Source organism: Cherax quadricarinatus, chromosome 30 (genome assembly GCF_038502225.1).
Source record: "Cherax quadricarinatus isolate ZL_2023a chromosome 30, ASM3850222v1, whole genome shotgun sequence".
Taxonomy (NCBI): domain Eukaryota; kingdom Metazoa; phylum Arthropoda; class Malacostraca; order Decapoda; family Parastacidae; genus Cherax; species Cherax quadricarinatus.
Genome location: NC_091321.1, coordinates 25,310,772 through 25,330,150, shown reverse-complemented (window position 1 = coordinate 25,330,150; position 19,379 = coordinate 25,310,772). Strand labels below are relative to the sequence as shown.

Sequence of the window (19,379 nt, the reverse complement as noted above, 5' to 3'; positions counted from 1 at the left end):
AGCTTGTAGTTCATATTCACTATCACTATCATCTCCAATGCTCACATCTGAGTCCAGGATTTGGGAAAATAGGAGTTTCCTGTTTGATTCTGGTACAACTGAACATGAACAAGACGGCCCAGCACCAGAGGTGGAAGGCTGAGAGTCGTCTGGGTTTTCCTCACAATTACCGATATTATGGTCATTAGTTTCAGTCAAAACCTCACCAAAACCTTGAAACTCATCTTCACTGGCACTTCCATCTGTATTAGAACTGTCACTGGGGAACAAAAGTGTCCCAATTCGCTGAGGAGTGAGGAGCTTCTTACCGCGAGGCATGGCGAACGTCTACTAAAATGGCATTCCCACAATGCGCCACAGGGTCCTAGATTTTTTCTACCGCGCACACCGACCACACACACCCATTCTCTCACACCTAGGCCTACCAGCCTTTTCCCGCGAGATTTGAAGGCGCTAGAATTTATGCGTACTAGTACGTCATGGACACTGGCGCGTAAGCCGTACTAGTACAGCCGAAACCCTGAAAGGGTTAAAAGAAATGACACTGAGTGAAGGCATATCAAAGGAATAATTTTCTAGTTAACCCCAGTAATATTATAGTGTACACATTTTCTCTGATGTTGGACTACAAGTTGCCTGGCTATCACATTTCATACTTATGTTAATTTGTTCTACTGTGGGGTGTATTTATCATGTTTATATTATGTGTAGCATTTTTATTATATAATTTTAAAAAAAAATATCATAGATTAATGGAAATGTCAATATTAACGTAATATACGACATTTAATGTGCCCAAGAGATTACGTGTTACGTTAAGAGTAGAGACAGACTTAGTGATTTTAATGTGTACCTGCATGCCAGCACAGTGTGTAAGTATACTTAGGTACAGGTACACAAGTATAATTATCAGAATATATATATAAAATGTCCAATTACTTTAAAACACTTGAAATTTTGGAAAGTTTCACGACCTAATAGAGAGATGAGCTCATGGAGAATGTAAACAAACTAGGTGGGGTGCTCTGTATTTGAAAGACCGCTCGCCGTATAGCAAATTTTGGTCATAATTTGAAATTGCCGTATTAGCGGAATGCCGTAAGGTGAAACACTGTGAAGTGGGGGCCCTGCTGCATCTGAATCTTTTTATCAATAGGTTGTATCTATAAATTCAATAGCCAAGAGTCTGAATGTTGAAGGCATTGATACTTATGCTTTCAGCCATAACAGAAGAATCACACTGCTTATAGCTTTACAGTTATCCTGAACCTCTCATTTGAGATCAGAATAAATGTACGTATTATGTACGAAAGAAAGGAAACAGGTAGCTTATGAGAGGTTTTTACAAAGCTGAAGTGTTACAAGAAGAGCAGAGTATAGGGAGAGTAAAAGAATGGTGAAGAGAGTGGTGAGAGAGTGCAAAATGAGAGCAGATGATAGAGTGAGAGAGGCACTGTCAAGAAATTTTGCTGAAGATAAGAAAAAATTTTGGAATGAGATAAACAAGTTAGGAAAGCCTAGGTAATGAATGGATTTGTAAGTCAAAAACAGAGTAGGGGAGTTAGTAAATGGGGAGCTGGAAGTATTGGGCAGATGGCAGGAATATTTTGAGGACCTTTTTAAATGTCGATGAAGAATGGGAAGCAGTAATTTCATGAACTGGCCAGGGAGGTATAGCATCTTTTAGGAGTGAAGAAGAGCAGGATGTGAGTGGAGGAGGTGAGTGAGGCATTACGTAGAATGAAAGGGGGTAAAGCAGCTGGAACTGATGGAATCATGACAGAAATGTTAAAAGCAAGGGGGGATATAGTGTTGGAGTGGTTGGTATTTTTGTTTAATAAAAAAATGTATGAAAGAGGGGAAAGTACCTAGGGATTGACAGAGAGCATGTATAATTCCTTTATATAAAGGGAAGGGGGACAAAAGAGATTGTAAAAATTATAGGGTAATAAGTTTACTGAGTATACCAGGTAAAGTGTACGGTAGGGTTATTATTGCAAGAATTAGAGGTAAGACAGAGAGTAGGATTGCAGATGAGCAAGGAGGCTTTTAGAGTGGGTAAGGGATGTGTAGATAAAGTGTTTACATTGAAGCATATATGCGAACATTGTTTAGATAAAGGTAGGGAAGTTTTCATTGCATTTATGGATTTAGAAAAGGTATATATATATATGTAGGTAGTAGGTTGGTAGACAGCAACCACCCAGGGAGGTACTACCGTCCTGCCAAGTGAGTGTAAAACGAACCCTGTGATTGTTTTACATGATGGTAGGATTGCTGATGTCTTTTGTCTGTCTCATAAATATGCAAGATTACAGGCATGTCTTGCTACTTCTACTTACACTTAGGTCACACTACACATACATGTACACATTTATTTATACACACTGATCTGAGTTTTCTTTGATTTTATCTTAATAGTTCTTGGTCTTATTAATTTTCCTTTTATATCCATGGGGAAGTGGAATAAGAATCTTTCCTCCGTAAGCCATGCGTGTTGTAAAAGTCAACTAAAATGCCGGGAACAATGGGCTAGTAACCCCTTTTCCTGTAAAGATTACTAAAAAGAATAAGAAGAAGAAAATTGTCAAAGTGGGAAGTCTGAATGTGCGTGGATGTTGTGCAGATGATAAGAAAGAGATGATTGTGGATGTTATGAATGAGAAGAAGCTGGATGTCCTGGCTTTAAGTGAAACAAAGCTGAAGGGGGTGGGAGAGTTTCAGTGGAGAGGAATAAATGGGATTAGGTCAGGGGTTTCAAATAGAGTTAGAGCTAAAGAAGGAGTAGCAATAATGTTGAAGGATAAGCTATGGCAGGAAAAGAGAGACTATAAATGTATTAATTCAAGGATTATGTGGAGTAAAATAAAGATTGGATGTGAAAAGTGGGTTATAATAAGCGTGTATGCACCTGGAGAAGAGAGAAGTGTAGAGGAGAGAGAGAGATTTTGGGAAATGTTGAGTGAATGCGTGGGGAGTTTTGAATCAAGTGTGAGAGTAATGGTGGTTGGGGATTTCAATGCTAAAGTGGGTAAAAATGTTATGGAAGGAGTAGTAGGTAAATTTGGGGTGCCAGGGGTAAATGTAAATGGGGAGCCTTTAATTGAGCTATGTGTAGAAAGAAATTTGGTAATAAGTAATACATATTTTATGAAAAAGAGGATAAATAAATATACAAGGTATGATGTAGCACGTAATGAAAGTAGTTTATTAGATTATGTATTGGTGGATAAAAGGTTGATGGGTAGGCTCCAGGATGTACATGTTTATAGAGGGGCAACTGATATATCGGATCATTATTTAGTTGTAGCTACAGTTAGAGTAAGAGGTAGATGGGAAAAGAGGAAGGTGGCAACAACAAGTAAGAGGGAGGTGAAAGTGTATAAACTAAGGGAGGAGGAAGTTCGGGTGAGATATAAGCGACTATTGGCAGAAAGGTGGGCTAGTGCAAAGATGAGTAGTGGGGGGGTTGAAGAGGGTTGGAATAGTTTTAAAAATGCAGTATTAGAATGTGGGGCAGAAGTTTGTGGTTATAGGAGGGTGGGGGCAGGAGGAAAGAGGAGTGATTGGTGGAATGATGAAGTAAAGGGTGTGATAAAAGAGAAAAAGGTAGCTTATGAGAGGTTTTTACAAAGCAGAAGTGTTATAAGAAGAGCAGAGTATATGGAGAGTAAAAGAAAGGTAAAGAGAGTGGTGAGAGAGTGCAAAAGGAGAGCAGATGATAGAGTGGGAGAGGCACTGTCAAGAAATTTTAATGAAAATAAGAAAAAATTTTGGAGTGAGTTAAACAAGTTAAGAAAGCCTAGGGAAAATATGGATTTGTCAGTTAAAAACAGAGTAGGGGAGTTAGTAGATGGGGAGATGGAGGTATTGGGTAGATGGCGAGAATATTTTGAGGAACTTTTAAATGTTAAGGAAGAAACAGAGGCAGTAATTTCATGCACTGGTCAGGGAGGTATACCATCTTTTAGGAGTGAAGAAGAGCAGAATGTAAGTGTGGGGGAGGTACGTGAGGCATTACGTAAAATGAAAGGGGGTAAAGCAGCTGGAACTGATGGGATCATGACAGAAATGTTAAAAGCAGGGGGGGATATAGTGTTGGAGTGGTTGGTACTTTTGTTTAATAAATGTATGAAAGAGGGGAAGGTACCTAGGGATTGGCAGAGAGCATGTATAATCCCTTTATATAAAGGGAAAGGGGACAAAAGAGACTGTAAAAATTATAGAGGAATAAGCTTACTGAGTATACCAGGAAAAGTGTACGGTAGGGTTATAATTGAAAGAATTAGAGGTAAGACAGAATGTAGGATTGCGGATGAGCAAGGAGGTTTTAGAGTGGGTAGGGGATGTGTAGATCAGGTGTTTACATTGAAGCATATATGTGAACAGTATTTAGATAAAGATAGGGAAGTTTTTATTGCATTTATGGATTTAGAAAAGGCATATGATAGAGTGGATAGAGGAGCAATGTGGCAGATGTTGCAAGTATATGGAATAGGTGGTAAGTTATTAAATGCTGTAAAGAGTTTTTATGAGGATAGTGAGGCTCAGGTTAGGGTGTGTAGAAGAGAGGGAGACTACTTCCCGGTAAAAGTAGGTCTTAGACAGGGATGTGTAATGTCACCATGGTTGTTTAATATATTTATAGATGGGGTTGTTAAGGAAGTAAATGCTAGGGTGTTTGGGAGAGGGGTGGGATTAAATTATGGGGAATCAAATTCAAAATGGGAATTGACACAGTTACTTTTTGCTGATGATACTGTGCTTATGGGAGATTCTAAAGAAAAATTGCAAAGGTTAGTGGATGAGTTTGGGAATGTGTGTAAAGGTAGAAAGTTGAAAGTGAACATAGAAAAGAGTAAGGTGATGAGGGTGTCAAATGATTTAGATAAAGAAAAATTGGATATCAAATTGGGGAGGAGGAGTATGGAAGAAGTGAATGTTTTCAGATACTTGGGAGTTGACGTGTCGGCGGATGGATTTATGAAGGATGAGGTTAATCATAGAATTGATGAGGGAAAAAAGGTGAGTGGTGCGTTGAGGTATATGTGGAGTCAAAAAACGTTATCTATGGAGGCAAAGAAGGGAATGTATGAAAGTATAGTAGTACCAACACTCTTATATGGGTGTGAAGCTTGGGTGGTAAATGCAGCAGCGAGGAGACGGTTGGAGGCAGTGGAGATGTCCTGTTTAAGGGCAATGTGTGGTGTAAATATTATGCAGAAAATTCGGAGTGTGGAAATTAGGAGAAGGTGTGGAGTTAATAAAAGTATTAGTCAGAGGGCAGAAGAGGGGTTGTTGAGGTGGTTTGGTCATTTAGAGAGAATGGATCAAAGTAGAATGACATGGAAAGCATATAAATCTATAGGGGAAGGAAGGAGGGGTAGGGGTCGTCCTCGAAAGGGTTGGAGAGAGGGGGTAAAGGAGGTTTTGTGGGTAAGGGGCTTGGACTTCCAGCAAGCGTGCGTGAGCGTGTTAGATAGGAGTGAATGGAGACGAATGGTACTTGGGACCTGACGATCTGTTGGAGTGTGAGCAGGGTAATATTTAGTGAAGGGATTCAGGGAAACCGGTTATTTTCATATAGTCGGACTTGAGTCCTGGAAATGGGAAGTACAATGCCTGCACTTTAAAGGAGGGGTTTGGGATATTGGCAGTTTGGAGGAATATGTTGTGTATCTTTATATGTGTATGCTTCTAGACTGTTGTATTCTGAGCACCTCTGCAAAAACAGTGATAATGTGCGAGTGTGGTGAAAGTGTTGAATGATGATGAAAGTATTTTCTTTTTGGGGATTTTCTTTCTTTTTTTTGGGTCACCCTGCCTCGGTGGGAGACGGCCGACTTGTTGAAAAAAAAAAAAAAAAAAAATATATATATATTACTAAATGTAAAAGGAGAAACTTTCGTTTTTCCTTTTGGGCCACCCCGCCTCAGTGGGATATGGCCGGTTTGTTGAAAGAAGAAGATATGATAGTGGATAGGGGAGCAATGTGGCAGATGTTGCAAGTGTTTGGAATAAGTAGTAAGTTACTAAATGCTGTAAAAAGTTTTTATGAGGATATTGAGGCTCAGGTTAGGGTGTGTAGGAGAGAGGGAGATTACTTCCAGGTAAAAGTAGGTCTTAGACAGGGATGTGTAATGTCACCATGATTGTTTAGTATTTTTATTGATGGGATTGTAAAAGAAGTAAATGCTAGGGCATTCCACAAGGATCAGTTTTAGGCCCTCTCTTGTTCATAATTTACATTAATGGCCTTGTTGAAGGGATTGCGTGACATGAGTAAATTTGCTGATGATACAAAGATAGGCTGTATAATACATTCTGAGGAGGATAACAATGAACTCCAGGAGGATTTGGACAAATTAATATCTTTGTCTGAAAAATGGCAGATGAAATTCAATGTGGATAAGTGTAAGGTTTTAGTCCCTGGTAATGACAATAGAGCTTGATCATACAGAATGTGAAAAAGACTTGGGAGTCATGGTAAGCAGAAATCTAAAGCCAAGACAGCAGTGCCTTAGTGTGCACAACAAGGCTAACAGATTACTAGGACTTATCTCTAGAAGTATAAATAACAGAAGTTCAAAAGTTATTTTACAGCTCTGTACACCACTAGTGAGGCCTCATTTGGATTATGCCACTCAGTTTTGGTCTCCTTACTACAGGATGGATATAGACTCATTGGAGAACATACAGAGAAGAATGACTAAAATGATTTACTGTGTAAGGAATCTCCCGTATGAAGATAGACTTAAAGCCTTAAATCTCCACTCTATAGAGTGACATAGAATTAGGGTAGATATCATTGAAGTGTATAAGTGGATGATGGGCATATACAAAGGAGATATTAATAAAGTACTGAGAGTGTCAAACCAGGTAAGAACCAGAAATAATGGATTTAAGTTGGATAAATTTAGATTTAGAAAGGACATAGGTAAGTATTAGTTTTCAAACGGAGTTGTGGATGCGTGGAACAATTTTCCCAGTAGGGTGATCGAGGTTAGGAGCTAGGGGCTGGGTTTGATTTGTGTCATTGGGTACGTGAGTAAATTCTTGGGTAGCTTTGGGTAGAGGTCATTTTGATAAGGACCTGCCTTGTATGGACCAGTAGGCCTTCTGCAGTGTTCCTCCATTCTTATGTTCTTATAAAGAAAAATTGGATATTACATTGGAGAGAGGGAGTTGGAAGAAGTGAATGTTTTCAGATATTTGGGAGTTGACTTGTCAGTGGATGAGTTTATGAAGGATGAGATTAACCATAGAATTGATGCAGTAAAAATGGTGAGTGGTGCACTGAGGTATCTGTGGAGACAAAGAAGGGAATGTACGAAAGTATATTGGTACTAACACACTTATATCGGTGTGAAGCTTGGGTTGTAAATGCTACAGCAAGGAGATGGCTGGAGGCAGTGGAGATGTCCTATCTAAGGGCAGTGTGTGGTGTAAATATTGTGCAGAGAATTTGGAGTGTGGAAATTAGGAGGTGGTGTGGAGTTACTAAAAGTATTAGTCATAGGGCTGAAGAGGGGTTGTAGAGGTGGTTTGGTCATTTAGAGAGAATGGATCAAAGTAGAATGACATGGAGAGTGTATAAATCTGTAGGGGAAGGAAGGCGGGGTAGGGGTCGTCCTCGACAAGGTTGGAGGGAGAGGGTAAAGAAGGTTTTGTGGGCGAGGGGCTTGGACTCTCAGCAAGCATGCATGAGCGTGTTAGATAGGAGCGAATGGAAACGAATGGTTTTGGGGACCTGACAAGCTGTTGGAGTGTGAGCATGTTAATATTTTGTGAAGGGATTCAGGGAAACCGGTTAGCCGGACTTGAACCCTGGGACTGGGAATTACAATGCCTCCACTTTAACCCATAAACGGTCCAAACGTATACATATTCGTTCACTATCCCAGTGCCCTGAATATTTTGAAAAAAAAAAAAAAAAAAAAAAAAAATCTGTTTTTGAAAATAAAGAGCACATTTTTCTAAGTGTTATAGGATAAAAAAAAATTAGGGTCAGTACTTAGAGATATTAGGCCAAGAAGTTGGCACTGAATGCTCACATGACTGCAACATCAAGTCCTGCCGCTTGCAAAAGTGTTGCCGATATACCTTTTTTCTATTTTTCATATTATTTTATATAATTTTTATGTTCTGATAATTACAATTTATAGCAGTTCTTGTTATTTCATAACCAATCTTTGTTCTAACACTAGTATTAGGTACTGAAATTGTACTCAAATTGTCACAAACACATTGACAGGTGGACATTTACACCTGCCTTGGTCATTTACTATTGTCTTGGAATATGTACAAAGTATTTATAGGTCCCAGCAATATTTTGGATGTGGAAGTATATAATAATAATAATAATAATAGTAATATGTAATAATAAATTCCCTTGAAGCATGTAAAACAAGCCTCAGTCCACCCCTGACAGTGAAGTGATAAGATGAGATAACATTAGATAAGAGTTGACATTTGATGAGCATCGGCCCTTACTGTGTTTTTGCTGGTACACAAACATGTCTGTCTGTCTATTTGTCTATCAAGCTCCCTGTCTGTCTATCCGTCTAGCTCTCTGTCTCAGAGAGAGCCACAAGACTGCGTCATCATGTTTACTCGTAGCTTCAAGCAGAGTATAGCACTGTCTGGATTTTTTGGGGTTATCCTAGGTAATTTACACTATGTATACTTGTATTTATGTGTACCTGTGAGACAGAGATAGACAGACACAGATAGAGAGAGACAGAGACTGGGACAGACAGACAGACTGGGACAGAGACACAGAGACACAGACAGACAAACGGAGCCAGGCTGCCAGCAGCCGGCCAGCCAGCCAGTCTGCCTGCTCAACAAGTATTACTTTCCAGAATTCTTTCTCTTTACTTAGGGCATAGGTTATTAGACATTCTGAAAGGGTGTTGCACAAATGTTGCATATGGGTTATTATCAAGGTTTTTTGATATTTCGTCGATCACTTATGGCCACATCCACCTCAAAGCCACTAAACTCGGGGTCAACATCACTTTCTCCTTAAATGGGAGAGCTAATACTACATGAAATCAGTGAATCCCAGGTGTTTGCCATGCTGTTTGCTCTAGCTGGCACTCATTTGAACTAGTGCTCCCACAAGGTATTAAGTGGTCCCAGATATTTTTAATACAGTGCGCACTGAGTGTTATGACCCATTCTATGCTGACAAGGCATCTCGGGCCAATCGTGCCATATTTGAAGGCAGGAAAAATAAAACGTTTGTATATGCTTGGGGCACTAGCGGTAAGAACATATATATACGTTTGGACCATTTACGGGTTAAAGGAGGGGTTTGGGATATTGGCAGTTTGGAGGGACTTCTAATCTATCGTATCTGAGCGCCTCTGCAAAGACTGATTTTGTGTGAGTGAGGTGAAATTGTTGAATGATGATGAAAGTATTTTCTTTCTGTTTAGGGATTTTTCTTTCTTTTTGGGTCACCCTGCCTTGGTGGGAGACAGCCAACAGGTTAAAAAAAAAAAAAAAAGTTTTTGCTGCATATTATTAATAAGGCCAAGGTGAATATTTTCATGGCTTGCATATTCGTATAATGTCATGTAATTATTGTTCTTATAGCTCATCATCAGTTATTATTACTTAATATTAATTTTCAGGTGAAATTTAGCGAGTTGACAATTGACATGTTTAGAATGCTGCAAACATTAGAGCGAGAACCTCAGGAAGACGTAGCTCAGATATACGATGCTTCACCAGCACCCAACAAAATACCTTTTGTAAGTATTTCTCTTTATAGATTTTTTTGTCTGCATTCTTATTTAGTAATGCAATGTTTTTCTCTTACATTTTAGAAAATAGTGCAAAAAAAACAAAAATAAATAAAATGATGGATATCACCAGGAACTTTTGCTGAGAACAAGAAGCCATTTTTGGGAGAAATACTGTAAGGTGAGAAAGCCTGGGAAGTAAATGTGCTTGGCATTGAAGAATGAAAGTAGTGAAGTGTTTAATGGGAAGGTGGAGGTATCAGAGTGATAATTTCCAGTAGCTAAATATTGTTGAATAGTTTATTTCATGCCTGGGGCAGGGAAGATTTATTAGGAGGGAGAAGGAGCCAGAGGTGAGTGTGAAAGGAGTGTGCCAGGTAGTGGGTAGGTTTGAAAGTGGTAGTAATGGTATTGTAATTGTCCTTTTAAAAAATGTACAAAGTTGTAAGAAACCACTTGAGAGGAGACTGCTTGAGAAGTGTTGACTGTTCATCCTAAAGATGCAGCCTTGCTCAAGTAGCATAAACTACTGTTGCTTTCAACCCCAAGTTAACTGGATAAGTGCCTAGGCTTCATTTGGAAATGGCAACCACTTTTCTTTTTATTTATCACATTGTAACATAAAAACTTGACGAATATTAGTGCACTTAGTTGTTATATTTCACTTGTGCAGTAAAACTGCATGTCAGTTGTCATATTTTAGGCAGTATATTTTTTTAATACATAAAATTTTTATGCTTGACTCCCACAGTAGGTGGTGATTGAGCACTTTACAAACAGCATGCTTAATTTATTTATAGATTACTGAATGCTCTTTAACCATGCAAGTTGCATTTTGGAATTGGTTGTTAAAAGTTGTTGAACATCCTGGCTGGGATTGTAAAAAGTTAATGCTAGGGTGTTGGAAAGAGGTGTGGGATTAAAAAGGTAATGAATCTGATGCAAAGTGGGAGCTGTCACAGTTGCTCTTTGCTGATGATACAGTTGTTTTGGGAGATATGAAGACAAGTTGCAGAAATTAGTGAATGAATTTGGGAGGGTATGTGTAAAATGAAGGAAATTAAAAGTGAACATAGAAAAGATCCGTGATGAGAGACAAAAGTGTAGGAAATGAAAGATTTGATATCAGATTAGGTAGGAGTATGGAGGAAGTGAATGTATTTAGATACGGTGGACCCTCGGGTAATGATGTCGTCGGTTAATGAAAAAATCAGATAGCAACATGTTTTTGCGTCAAAATATTGACTCGGCTAATGCCCAAGAACTTTGTTAAGGACATTGGTCCTGAATGTGTCAGTGTGCCCTAAGTGGGCCTGGCCACTCCATGTACAGCTAGTGTGCCATTGTTTACAAGCCAGGGAGAACGATTCCACGCGTACATGCGATATATTTTGTATCATTCCATTGTTTTTAGTGCTTGTAACTGCTAAATAAGCCACCATGGGCCCAAAGAAAGCTTCTAGTGCCAGCCCTGTGGTAAAGAAGGTGAGAAACACTATTGAATTGAAAGAGATCATCGCAAAATACGAAAGTGGAGTACGTGTCTCCAAGCTGGCCAGGTTGTACAACAAACCCCATTCAACCATCGTTACTATCTTGGCCAACAAAAAGGCAATCAAAGAAGCTGTTGTTGCGAAACGTGCAAGTATGCTTACGTAACAGATCGCAAACACTCGAAGATGTGGAAAGACTGCTGTTGGTGTGGATCAACGAGAAACAATTATCAGGAGATAATGTTTCTCAGTCAATAATATGTGAAAAGGCAAGGCAGTTGCATGGTGATCTAATTAGTCCTTAAACTGTCCAAACGAGATTTACGTTCACGTGTGTAGCACTCCGAACATAGATCTACTTTTTTTTTTACATGCTTTCAAATGGAGAAAATAAAGGTCGGAGCACTACACACGTGAACGTAGATCTGTTTGGACAGTTTAAGGATTAAGAAAATGCCTCCAAATAGTGCTGATGTTAGTGAATTTAAGGCCAGCAGAGGTTAGTTTGTGAGATTTAAGAATCATAGTGGCATACACAGTGTGGCAAGGCATGGTGAGGCTCCCAGTTCTGACAAAAAAGCAGCTGAAAAATATGTGCAGGACTTTAAGGGGTACATAGAGGCTGAACAATTAAAGCCCCAACAAATGTTCAGTTGTGACGAAACAGGCCTGTTTTGGAAGAAAATGCCCAACAGGACCTACATTACTCAGGAGGAAAAGGCACTCCCAGGACACAAGCCTGTGAAAGACAGGGTAACTCTCATGTTTTGTAGTAATGCTAGTGGGGACTGCAAAGTGAAGCCTTTACTCGTGTATCACTCTGAAACTCCCAGAGTGTTCAAGAAAAACAATGTCATCAAGCCTAAATTGTGTGTGATATGGAGAGCAAACAGTAAGGCATGGGTCACTAGGGACATTTTCTTTGATTGGTTCCATGACGTGTTTGGCCCCACTATGAAAAAATACCTCCTAGAAAATAAATTGTCACTCGAGTGCCTCCTGGTAATGGACAGTGCTCCTGCTCATCCTCCTGACCTGGATGAGCGAATTGTGGGGGAGTTTAGCTTCATCAAAGTGAAGTTTTTTGCCTCCTGATACCACTCCTCTCCTCCAGCCCATGGACCAGACATAATGGAGAGTTGTACTCACGGAGAATGTAAACAAATCATGTGGCCCACAGTGACCATATTAGAAAGTCAGGTGGGGGGAGCCGTATAGAGAGTTTTGGTCATACTTTGAAATGTCCTTATTAGCGGAACACCGTAAAGCGGGGCCCTACTGTAATAACTCTTCCAAACATTATACCTGGTATACTGAACTGGCTTATTTCCCTACAATTCCTACTTCCCTTTGTCCTCTTTATACGAAGAGACAGTGCATGCTCTCTGCCAAAAACCTAGGTACCTTTCTCTCTCTCATGCATTTATTGAAAAAAAAAAAGTACCAACTGATACAAAAGTATATCCCCACCTACTTTTAACATTTCTGTCTTGATCTCACTGCCTCGTGCACCTTCCCCACTATTTAGCGCACTTCCTCACACTTGCATCTGGCTCTTCCTCACTCCTGAAAGATGTTATACCTCTGGCCAGTGCATGAAATTACTGTCTCTCTCCAGCATTTAACAGTTCATATGATTCCCTCCATCTTCCCATTACCTCCACCTCCTCATCTAATAATGCCCCTCTTCTGTTTTGACGAGTTTAATTCATTCATTCCCTATGCCTTTTCAACCTGTTAGTCTCACTCCAAAACATTTTCTTATTCTCAGGAAATTTTTTTGATAGACCATCAACTACTCTCTCATTTGCTCTCCTTTTGCACTCCCTTACCACTCTTAACCTCTCTTACTCTCCATGTACTCCCTCCTTTTATCAATTTACCTTGTGAAAACCTCTCGTATGTTAATCTTTTTCTCTTACCACTGTTTACCTCATCATTCCACCAATTGCTACTCTTCTCTCCTGCACCCACCCTCCTTTATCTACACATTTATCTGCACACATTGACACTGCATTCTTAAATCTACCTCGTACCTCCTTGAATCTCTTTACCTATACACTTACTAGCCCATCTTTCTCCCATCAGTTGCTTATATCTCACCTTAACTACCGCCTCCTTTAATTTATAAACTTTCACTTGTTTACTCGCTGATGAAAGTCTTGTACCCCATCTACCTCTTATTCTCACTGCAGCTACAACTAAGTATTATTTTTATTTTTTATTAACACATCAGCCATTTCCCACCAATGCAGGGTGGCCCGAAAAGAAAAACTTCCATAATCATTTACTCCATCACTGTCTTGCTAGAGGCGCACTTACACTACAGTTATAAAACTGCATCATTGACACCCCTCCTTCAGAGTTCTGGCACTGTACTTCTCATCTCCAGGAATCTAGTCCAGCCTGCCAGTTTCCCTGAATCCTTTCATAAGTGTTACCTTGCTAATACTGCAGCAGCATGTCAAATCCTAAAAACCATTTGTTTCAGTTTGCTCCTGTCTAACACACTCATGCACGCTTGCTGGAAGTCCAAGCCCCTCACACACAAAACCTCCTTTACCCCCTCCCTCCAACCTTTCCAAGGCCAACCTCTACCCCTCCTTCCCTCCATTACAGATTTATACACTCTCAAAGTCATTCTATTTTGTTCCATTCTCTCTACATGTCCAAACCATCTCAATAACCCCTCCTCAGCTCTCTGGATAATAGTTTTGGTAATCCTGCACCTCTTCCTAATCTCCAAACTACGGATTCTCTGCATTATATTCACATCACACATTGCCCTCGGACAACATCTCCACTGCCTCCAGCCTTCTTGTTGCAACATTCACCACCCATGCCTCACACCCATACAAGAGGGTTGGTATAACTATACTCTCATACATTCCCCTCTTTGCTTTAATGGATAAAGTTCTTTGTCTCCACAACTTCTCAGTGCACTAAATAATAATCTGATATATCTGTTGTCCCTCTTAAAACTTGCACATCCAGAAGTCTACAATAAGTCTTTTATCCACCAATACATAGTCAAACTGCTGTCATTACTCTCTTTTTATCATATCTCATGTATTTACAGTATCCTCTTTCAGAATACGTCTACACTTGCATCTACATGTGCATGCACAAAATCGCATTTATAAAATCAAACTAGGTGTGTCAGTGTGCAATCAAAGAGGGGTGTCCCCATATACAGTAATCCAGTCCCTTGTTCAGTGAAACATTCATTTAAGACTAATGGAGGGAAAGAATATCTAACAATGCTGAATGTCCCTTAAATACAGGTGATGAGATAGTTTTTTTTGTGATCATAACAATAGTGAACAGTCTTAGATTTAATGGTGCTGTATGACCCTTGCCGGTTTAGTGCTTTCTTTTATTATAATAATAATAATAATTTGGATTTAATGGACTTGTCCATTGAATCTAAAATCTGTTAAATCAAGGTTTTACTCTACATCAGTGCATGCAAGAAGCATGCTGGAGGAGCTGTACCTCAGTACCCTCTAGATCTAGACAGAAGAACTGTAGCTTAGCTTTCTCTCAAGAGACTAGGAACAATAATTCAGCTCTCAAGATTATTATTAGATTCATGGGGAATGCTAAACCTGTAGGGGTCATATAGTGTGAGGGGGGAATGGCAAACCTGAAATTCAGGCCTAATTCAAAGAATTGGAGCATTGGTCCACTTCCTTAGATCAAGAGTCCCTTGCCAGTATCAAGGAACCTCCTTTGAGGGGTCTCATCTCAGGAGACATAAGGACTATAATTCGACCCTGTCAGGAAACCTAGGAACTGGATAATTCGACCCTGTCAGGAGATCTAGGAACTGGATAATTTGACCCTGTTAGGAGACCTAGGAACTGGATAATTCGATCCTGTCAGGAGACCTAGGAACTGGATAATTTGACCCTGTCATGAGACCTACGAACTGGATAATTCGACCCTGTCAGGAGACCTAGGAACTGGATAATTCGCCCTTGTCAGGAGATCTAGGAACTGGATAATTCGACCCTGTCAGGAGACCTAGGAACTGGATAATTCGACCCTGTCAGGAGACCTAGGAACTGGATAATTCGACCCTGTCAGGAGACCTAGGAACTACAGTACGTATATAATTCGACCCTGTCGAGAGACCTAGGTACTGTATAATTTGACCCTGTCAAGAGACCTAGGAACTGTATAATTCAACCCTGTCAAGAGACCTAGGAACTGTATAATTCAACCCTGTCACGAGACCTAGGAACTGTATAATTCGACTGTCAAGAGACCTAGGAACTGTATAATTCGACCCTGTCAAAGAGACCTAGGAACTGTATAATTTGACCCTGTCAAGAGACCTAGGAACTGTATAATCTGAACCTGTCAAGAGACCTAGGAACTATAATTCAGTGCTCTCAAGAGGTCCAGGAGCTGGAGATCTGTTAGGTCAGCAGGGTTTTCATGTAATAGCCAGTCAGAGCTAGCCATGCTGACAGTGATATCTTAGGATGCTTCATGAGATCTGTCCATTTGTGGAACATTAGAAACACTTATGAGCAGACAGTTGGAACAGTTCATATCAGGGGGTAAGGCCATGCACACCCTGGGGCCTGCAGGTTTTCCATGTAACTTCTTCTTTCTTTCAACAAACCGGCCGTATCCCACCGAGGTGGGGTGGCCCTAAAGGAAAAACGAAAGTTTCTCCTTTTACATTTAGTAATATATACAGGAGAAGAGGTTACTAGCCCCTTGCTCCCGGCATTTTAGTCGCATCTTACAACACGCATGGCTTACGGAGGAAGAATTCTGTTCCACTTCCCCATAGAGATAAGAGGAAATAAACAAGAATAAGAACTAGAAAGAAAATAGAAGAAAACCCAGAGGGGTGTGTATATATGTGTAGTGTGACCTAAGTGTAAGTAGAAGTAGCAAGACGTACCTGAAATCTTGCATGTTTGAGACAGAAAAAAGGACACCAGCAATCCTACCATCACGTAAAACAATTACAGGCTTTCGTTTCACACTCACTTAGCAGGACGGTAGTACCCCCCTGGGTGGTTGCTGTCTACCAACCTTCTTCCTACTTCCATGTAACTTACCTTGTGATAAATGAAGATAGAAGGCGGCTTGGTAAATTTCAACCTCCAGTGAACCTGACATCTGGAGTAATCAAGAAAGCCTCCCCTGGAGTTGGGTTGCAGTGAGATTGTTACAAAATATATACCTACAGTCTAAAACTTATCCGTACATTCCTTTGCATTAGATATATCAGTGTTGCAAGTTTGTAGCCATTCAGAAGATGTGTTCTGAATTTGTTGGACACCCAATTTTTTTAAATGAAATTGGCAAATTGGGACCAGCACAGCACAATAACTATCCAAGATCAGAAGAGGCATTCTCAAGTTATTGCAAGGAAAGCACCATATTCCATTTTCAGATTAACAAATTGGGACCTACATAACTCAGATTCAAATATTTATTTCTTTGCATAGTATACAATGTGTAGTTTACACAGTAAAAATATTATTAAGCACGAAGAAAGCCACGAGCATTTAGGGCAGACTAATCATCAAAACAATCTAAACCTTTAACCCTTTGACTGTTTCAGGCCCCTCTCTGAAACTGTCATTCTATGTCGCCAAATATTCGAAAAAAAAAACTTATTTTTTCCTTATGAAAATGTTAGGAATATTTTTACTAGTGTTTTAAGCCTAAAAGTAAATTTTTGCCATCAGTACTTACCGAGATATAGAGCCGCAAAGTTTGCAGAAATTGACGTGCGTACGGCAACAGTGGCAAGTGCCGCCCACCCGGTATTCTTTTATTTACTCTAATTCAAAGGTTTCTTGCATTTTTCAATATTTTTCTGTTCCAGGTAACTTATGTGGCCTGTGAGACCAATGTAAGGTGCATTCTTCAAATATACACTCATTGTTTACAACACAATAACAGAACAAACTTTATCACTATTAGTTTGTGTATACACTTTGTTTACACAAACAATACAAAACAATGTTTATTACTATTGTTCCATAATATATATACATATGTACAGTCACTAAACACGTTCCTAGAACTGCTGCAGCTTGTGGAACTCTTTGAAACATGGGTATATGCAGAGGGGCACTTCACACTCCTCACACATAAAACGAGTGTCTCTGCGTGTTTGTGGGCGTTTTGTGGTATGCATACATACATAACACCTCTTCTGAGCATTTTTCTTGGCAGTAGTAGGAGGCAGTTGTATGGGGTAGTGATCACCAGGCCTCAAACAAGATGACGTCTGTGGGCGCTGCTCTATTGCAGGAGTTGCTCCTTGGTACTTTGCAATTATTTGTCTGATTACTGACAGGCAAAATTCACCATATTTTGGTGTTTTGTTGGTCTTCAACTTGTATATGTTATAAGCATTTAGCATAGAGATATCAACAAGATGGAAAAAAAGTTTGATATACCACTTATAACTCTTGCATACACAGTCTGCAAACCCAATCTGCATGTCACATTTGTCCACTAAGCGCATATTGAGGTTGTAGTCCATGACAGCTGCAGGCTTTAGAATGGGTTCATTGGTCTCTCTGTTGTCCCTGCCACTGGGTACCATTTCGTTTCTGTGAACTGATGTCAACAATGTGACATCACGTTTGTCATGCCACCGAAATGCCATGATGTCATTGGCAGCAAAGGCTTGCACCTCACCTCTGCGAGTGCCAGCGTCGAACCTTGGCATATGTTTGCGATTACCACGCACTGTGCCACACACGTCTGTCAAGTTCACTCGCAAGAAATCACTGAGTAAGGGGCTTGTGTACCAGTTATCAGTAAATAACATATGCCCCTTACCAAGATATGGTTCCATCATTGTTCGAACCACATTACCAGAGATACCCAATAACTTCATGGTATCTCTCAAAGTATTACTGCCAGTGTACACAATAATATCCAAAACTAGACCACTTCTGCACTCACACAGTACAAATAGCTTTATACCAAAGCGTTTCCTCTTGCTTGGTATATATTGCTTGAATGAGAGTCTTCCTTTGAATAAAATCAAGGACTCGTCAATAACAAGCTTCCTGCAGGGATAAAAATACATGCAGCACTTTTGTTTCAGGTACATAAACACATTTCTTATCTTATATAACCTGTCATTTCTGTCAGGCCTGGTTTTGTCTGAAAAGTGTAACATACGTAACAGTATCAGGAAACGATTGACACCTATAATATCACTAAAACCTGGAGTTGAAATCAGGCGATCTGTTGCCCAGTATGTGGTGACAGTGTGCTTATACACATGTGGCATAAGCATTATTGTGGCAAAAAACAGGTACATCTCTGCCACAGTTGTCTCCTTCCACTTGTGTAGCCGTGATTTTGGCGAGAGAATTGTATTTGCCATGGTGTAATCACAGTATGTGTTTGTTTCCCTGACAATGATGTCCATCAGGGGTTCATCGAAGAATAACTCAAAGCAGTCCAGTTCACTGGCATTGTTCCCAAGTGGACAAGATGGCTTTATTCCACTTTGTGTTTCATCAAAGTCATGGGGACTGGGAACAAACTCGTCACCGTCCTGCCAGTTGCAGATGCGGTCTGCTGGTGGGGTCTGGATATTGTACCGTAGTTGTGGTTGTGCAGGTTGTGGTGGTGCAGGTTGTGGTGGTGCAGGTTGTGGGAGTGTGGGGTAGGGTGAGGCTGGTTGTTGTGCTGAGTCAGCCGCGTGGGTAGTAGCGTGGCCCGGTGATGGTGCCACATGGGCCGTGCCACCCTCACTATCACCACCACTGCCTCCTCCCTCACTCTCATCATTCATACCCATCGTTACAATATCGTCATCTTCACTATCAGGTCGTGGTGTAGGGCCACGGGATGTGCTCCCAGAGTTTCTCCTTCCCCTTGGAACAACATATGAAACACTACCAGACCGCATGCTATGTCGTACATACTACCGCTTCACTGGGGAATATTCACTCTCACTGTCACTAGAAGTGCTTTCAATGACCTTGAAATCACTATCACTATCACCGCTATCATCTGGGTGTTGTACACGACCAAATAGTTTCCTCTTTCGTCCTGGTACAGGCGAACGTGAACGTGAACAAGCCGGCACAGCACCAGAGGTGGAAGGTTGTGGGTCATCTGGGTTTTCGTC

General features: G+C 40.3%; 1 protein-coding gene across 4 annotated transcripts in view; it reads left to right on the top strand.

Annotated features, from left to right (window-relative positions):
* LOC128692720 (protein SCAI) overlaps positions 1 to 19,379 on the top strand; it is a 154,944-nt gene that overhangs the window by 49,776 nt on the left and 85,789 nt on the right. For all 4 annotated transcript variants that reach the window (XM_070090028.1, XM_070090024.1, XM_070090027.1 and 1 more), the window contains exon 7: positions 9,642 to 9,761. In XM_070090028.1, the coding sequence (XP_069946129.1) occupies positions 9,642 to 9,761 (120 nt within the window). The remainder of the gene's footprint in view (positions 1 to 9,641; positions 9,762 to 19,379) is intronic.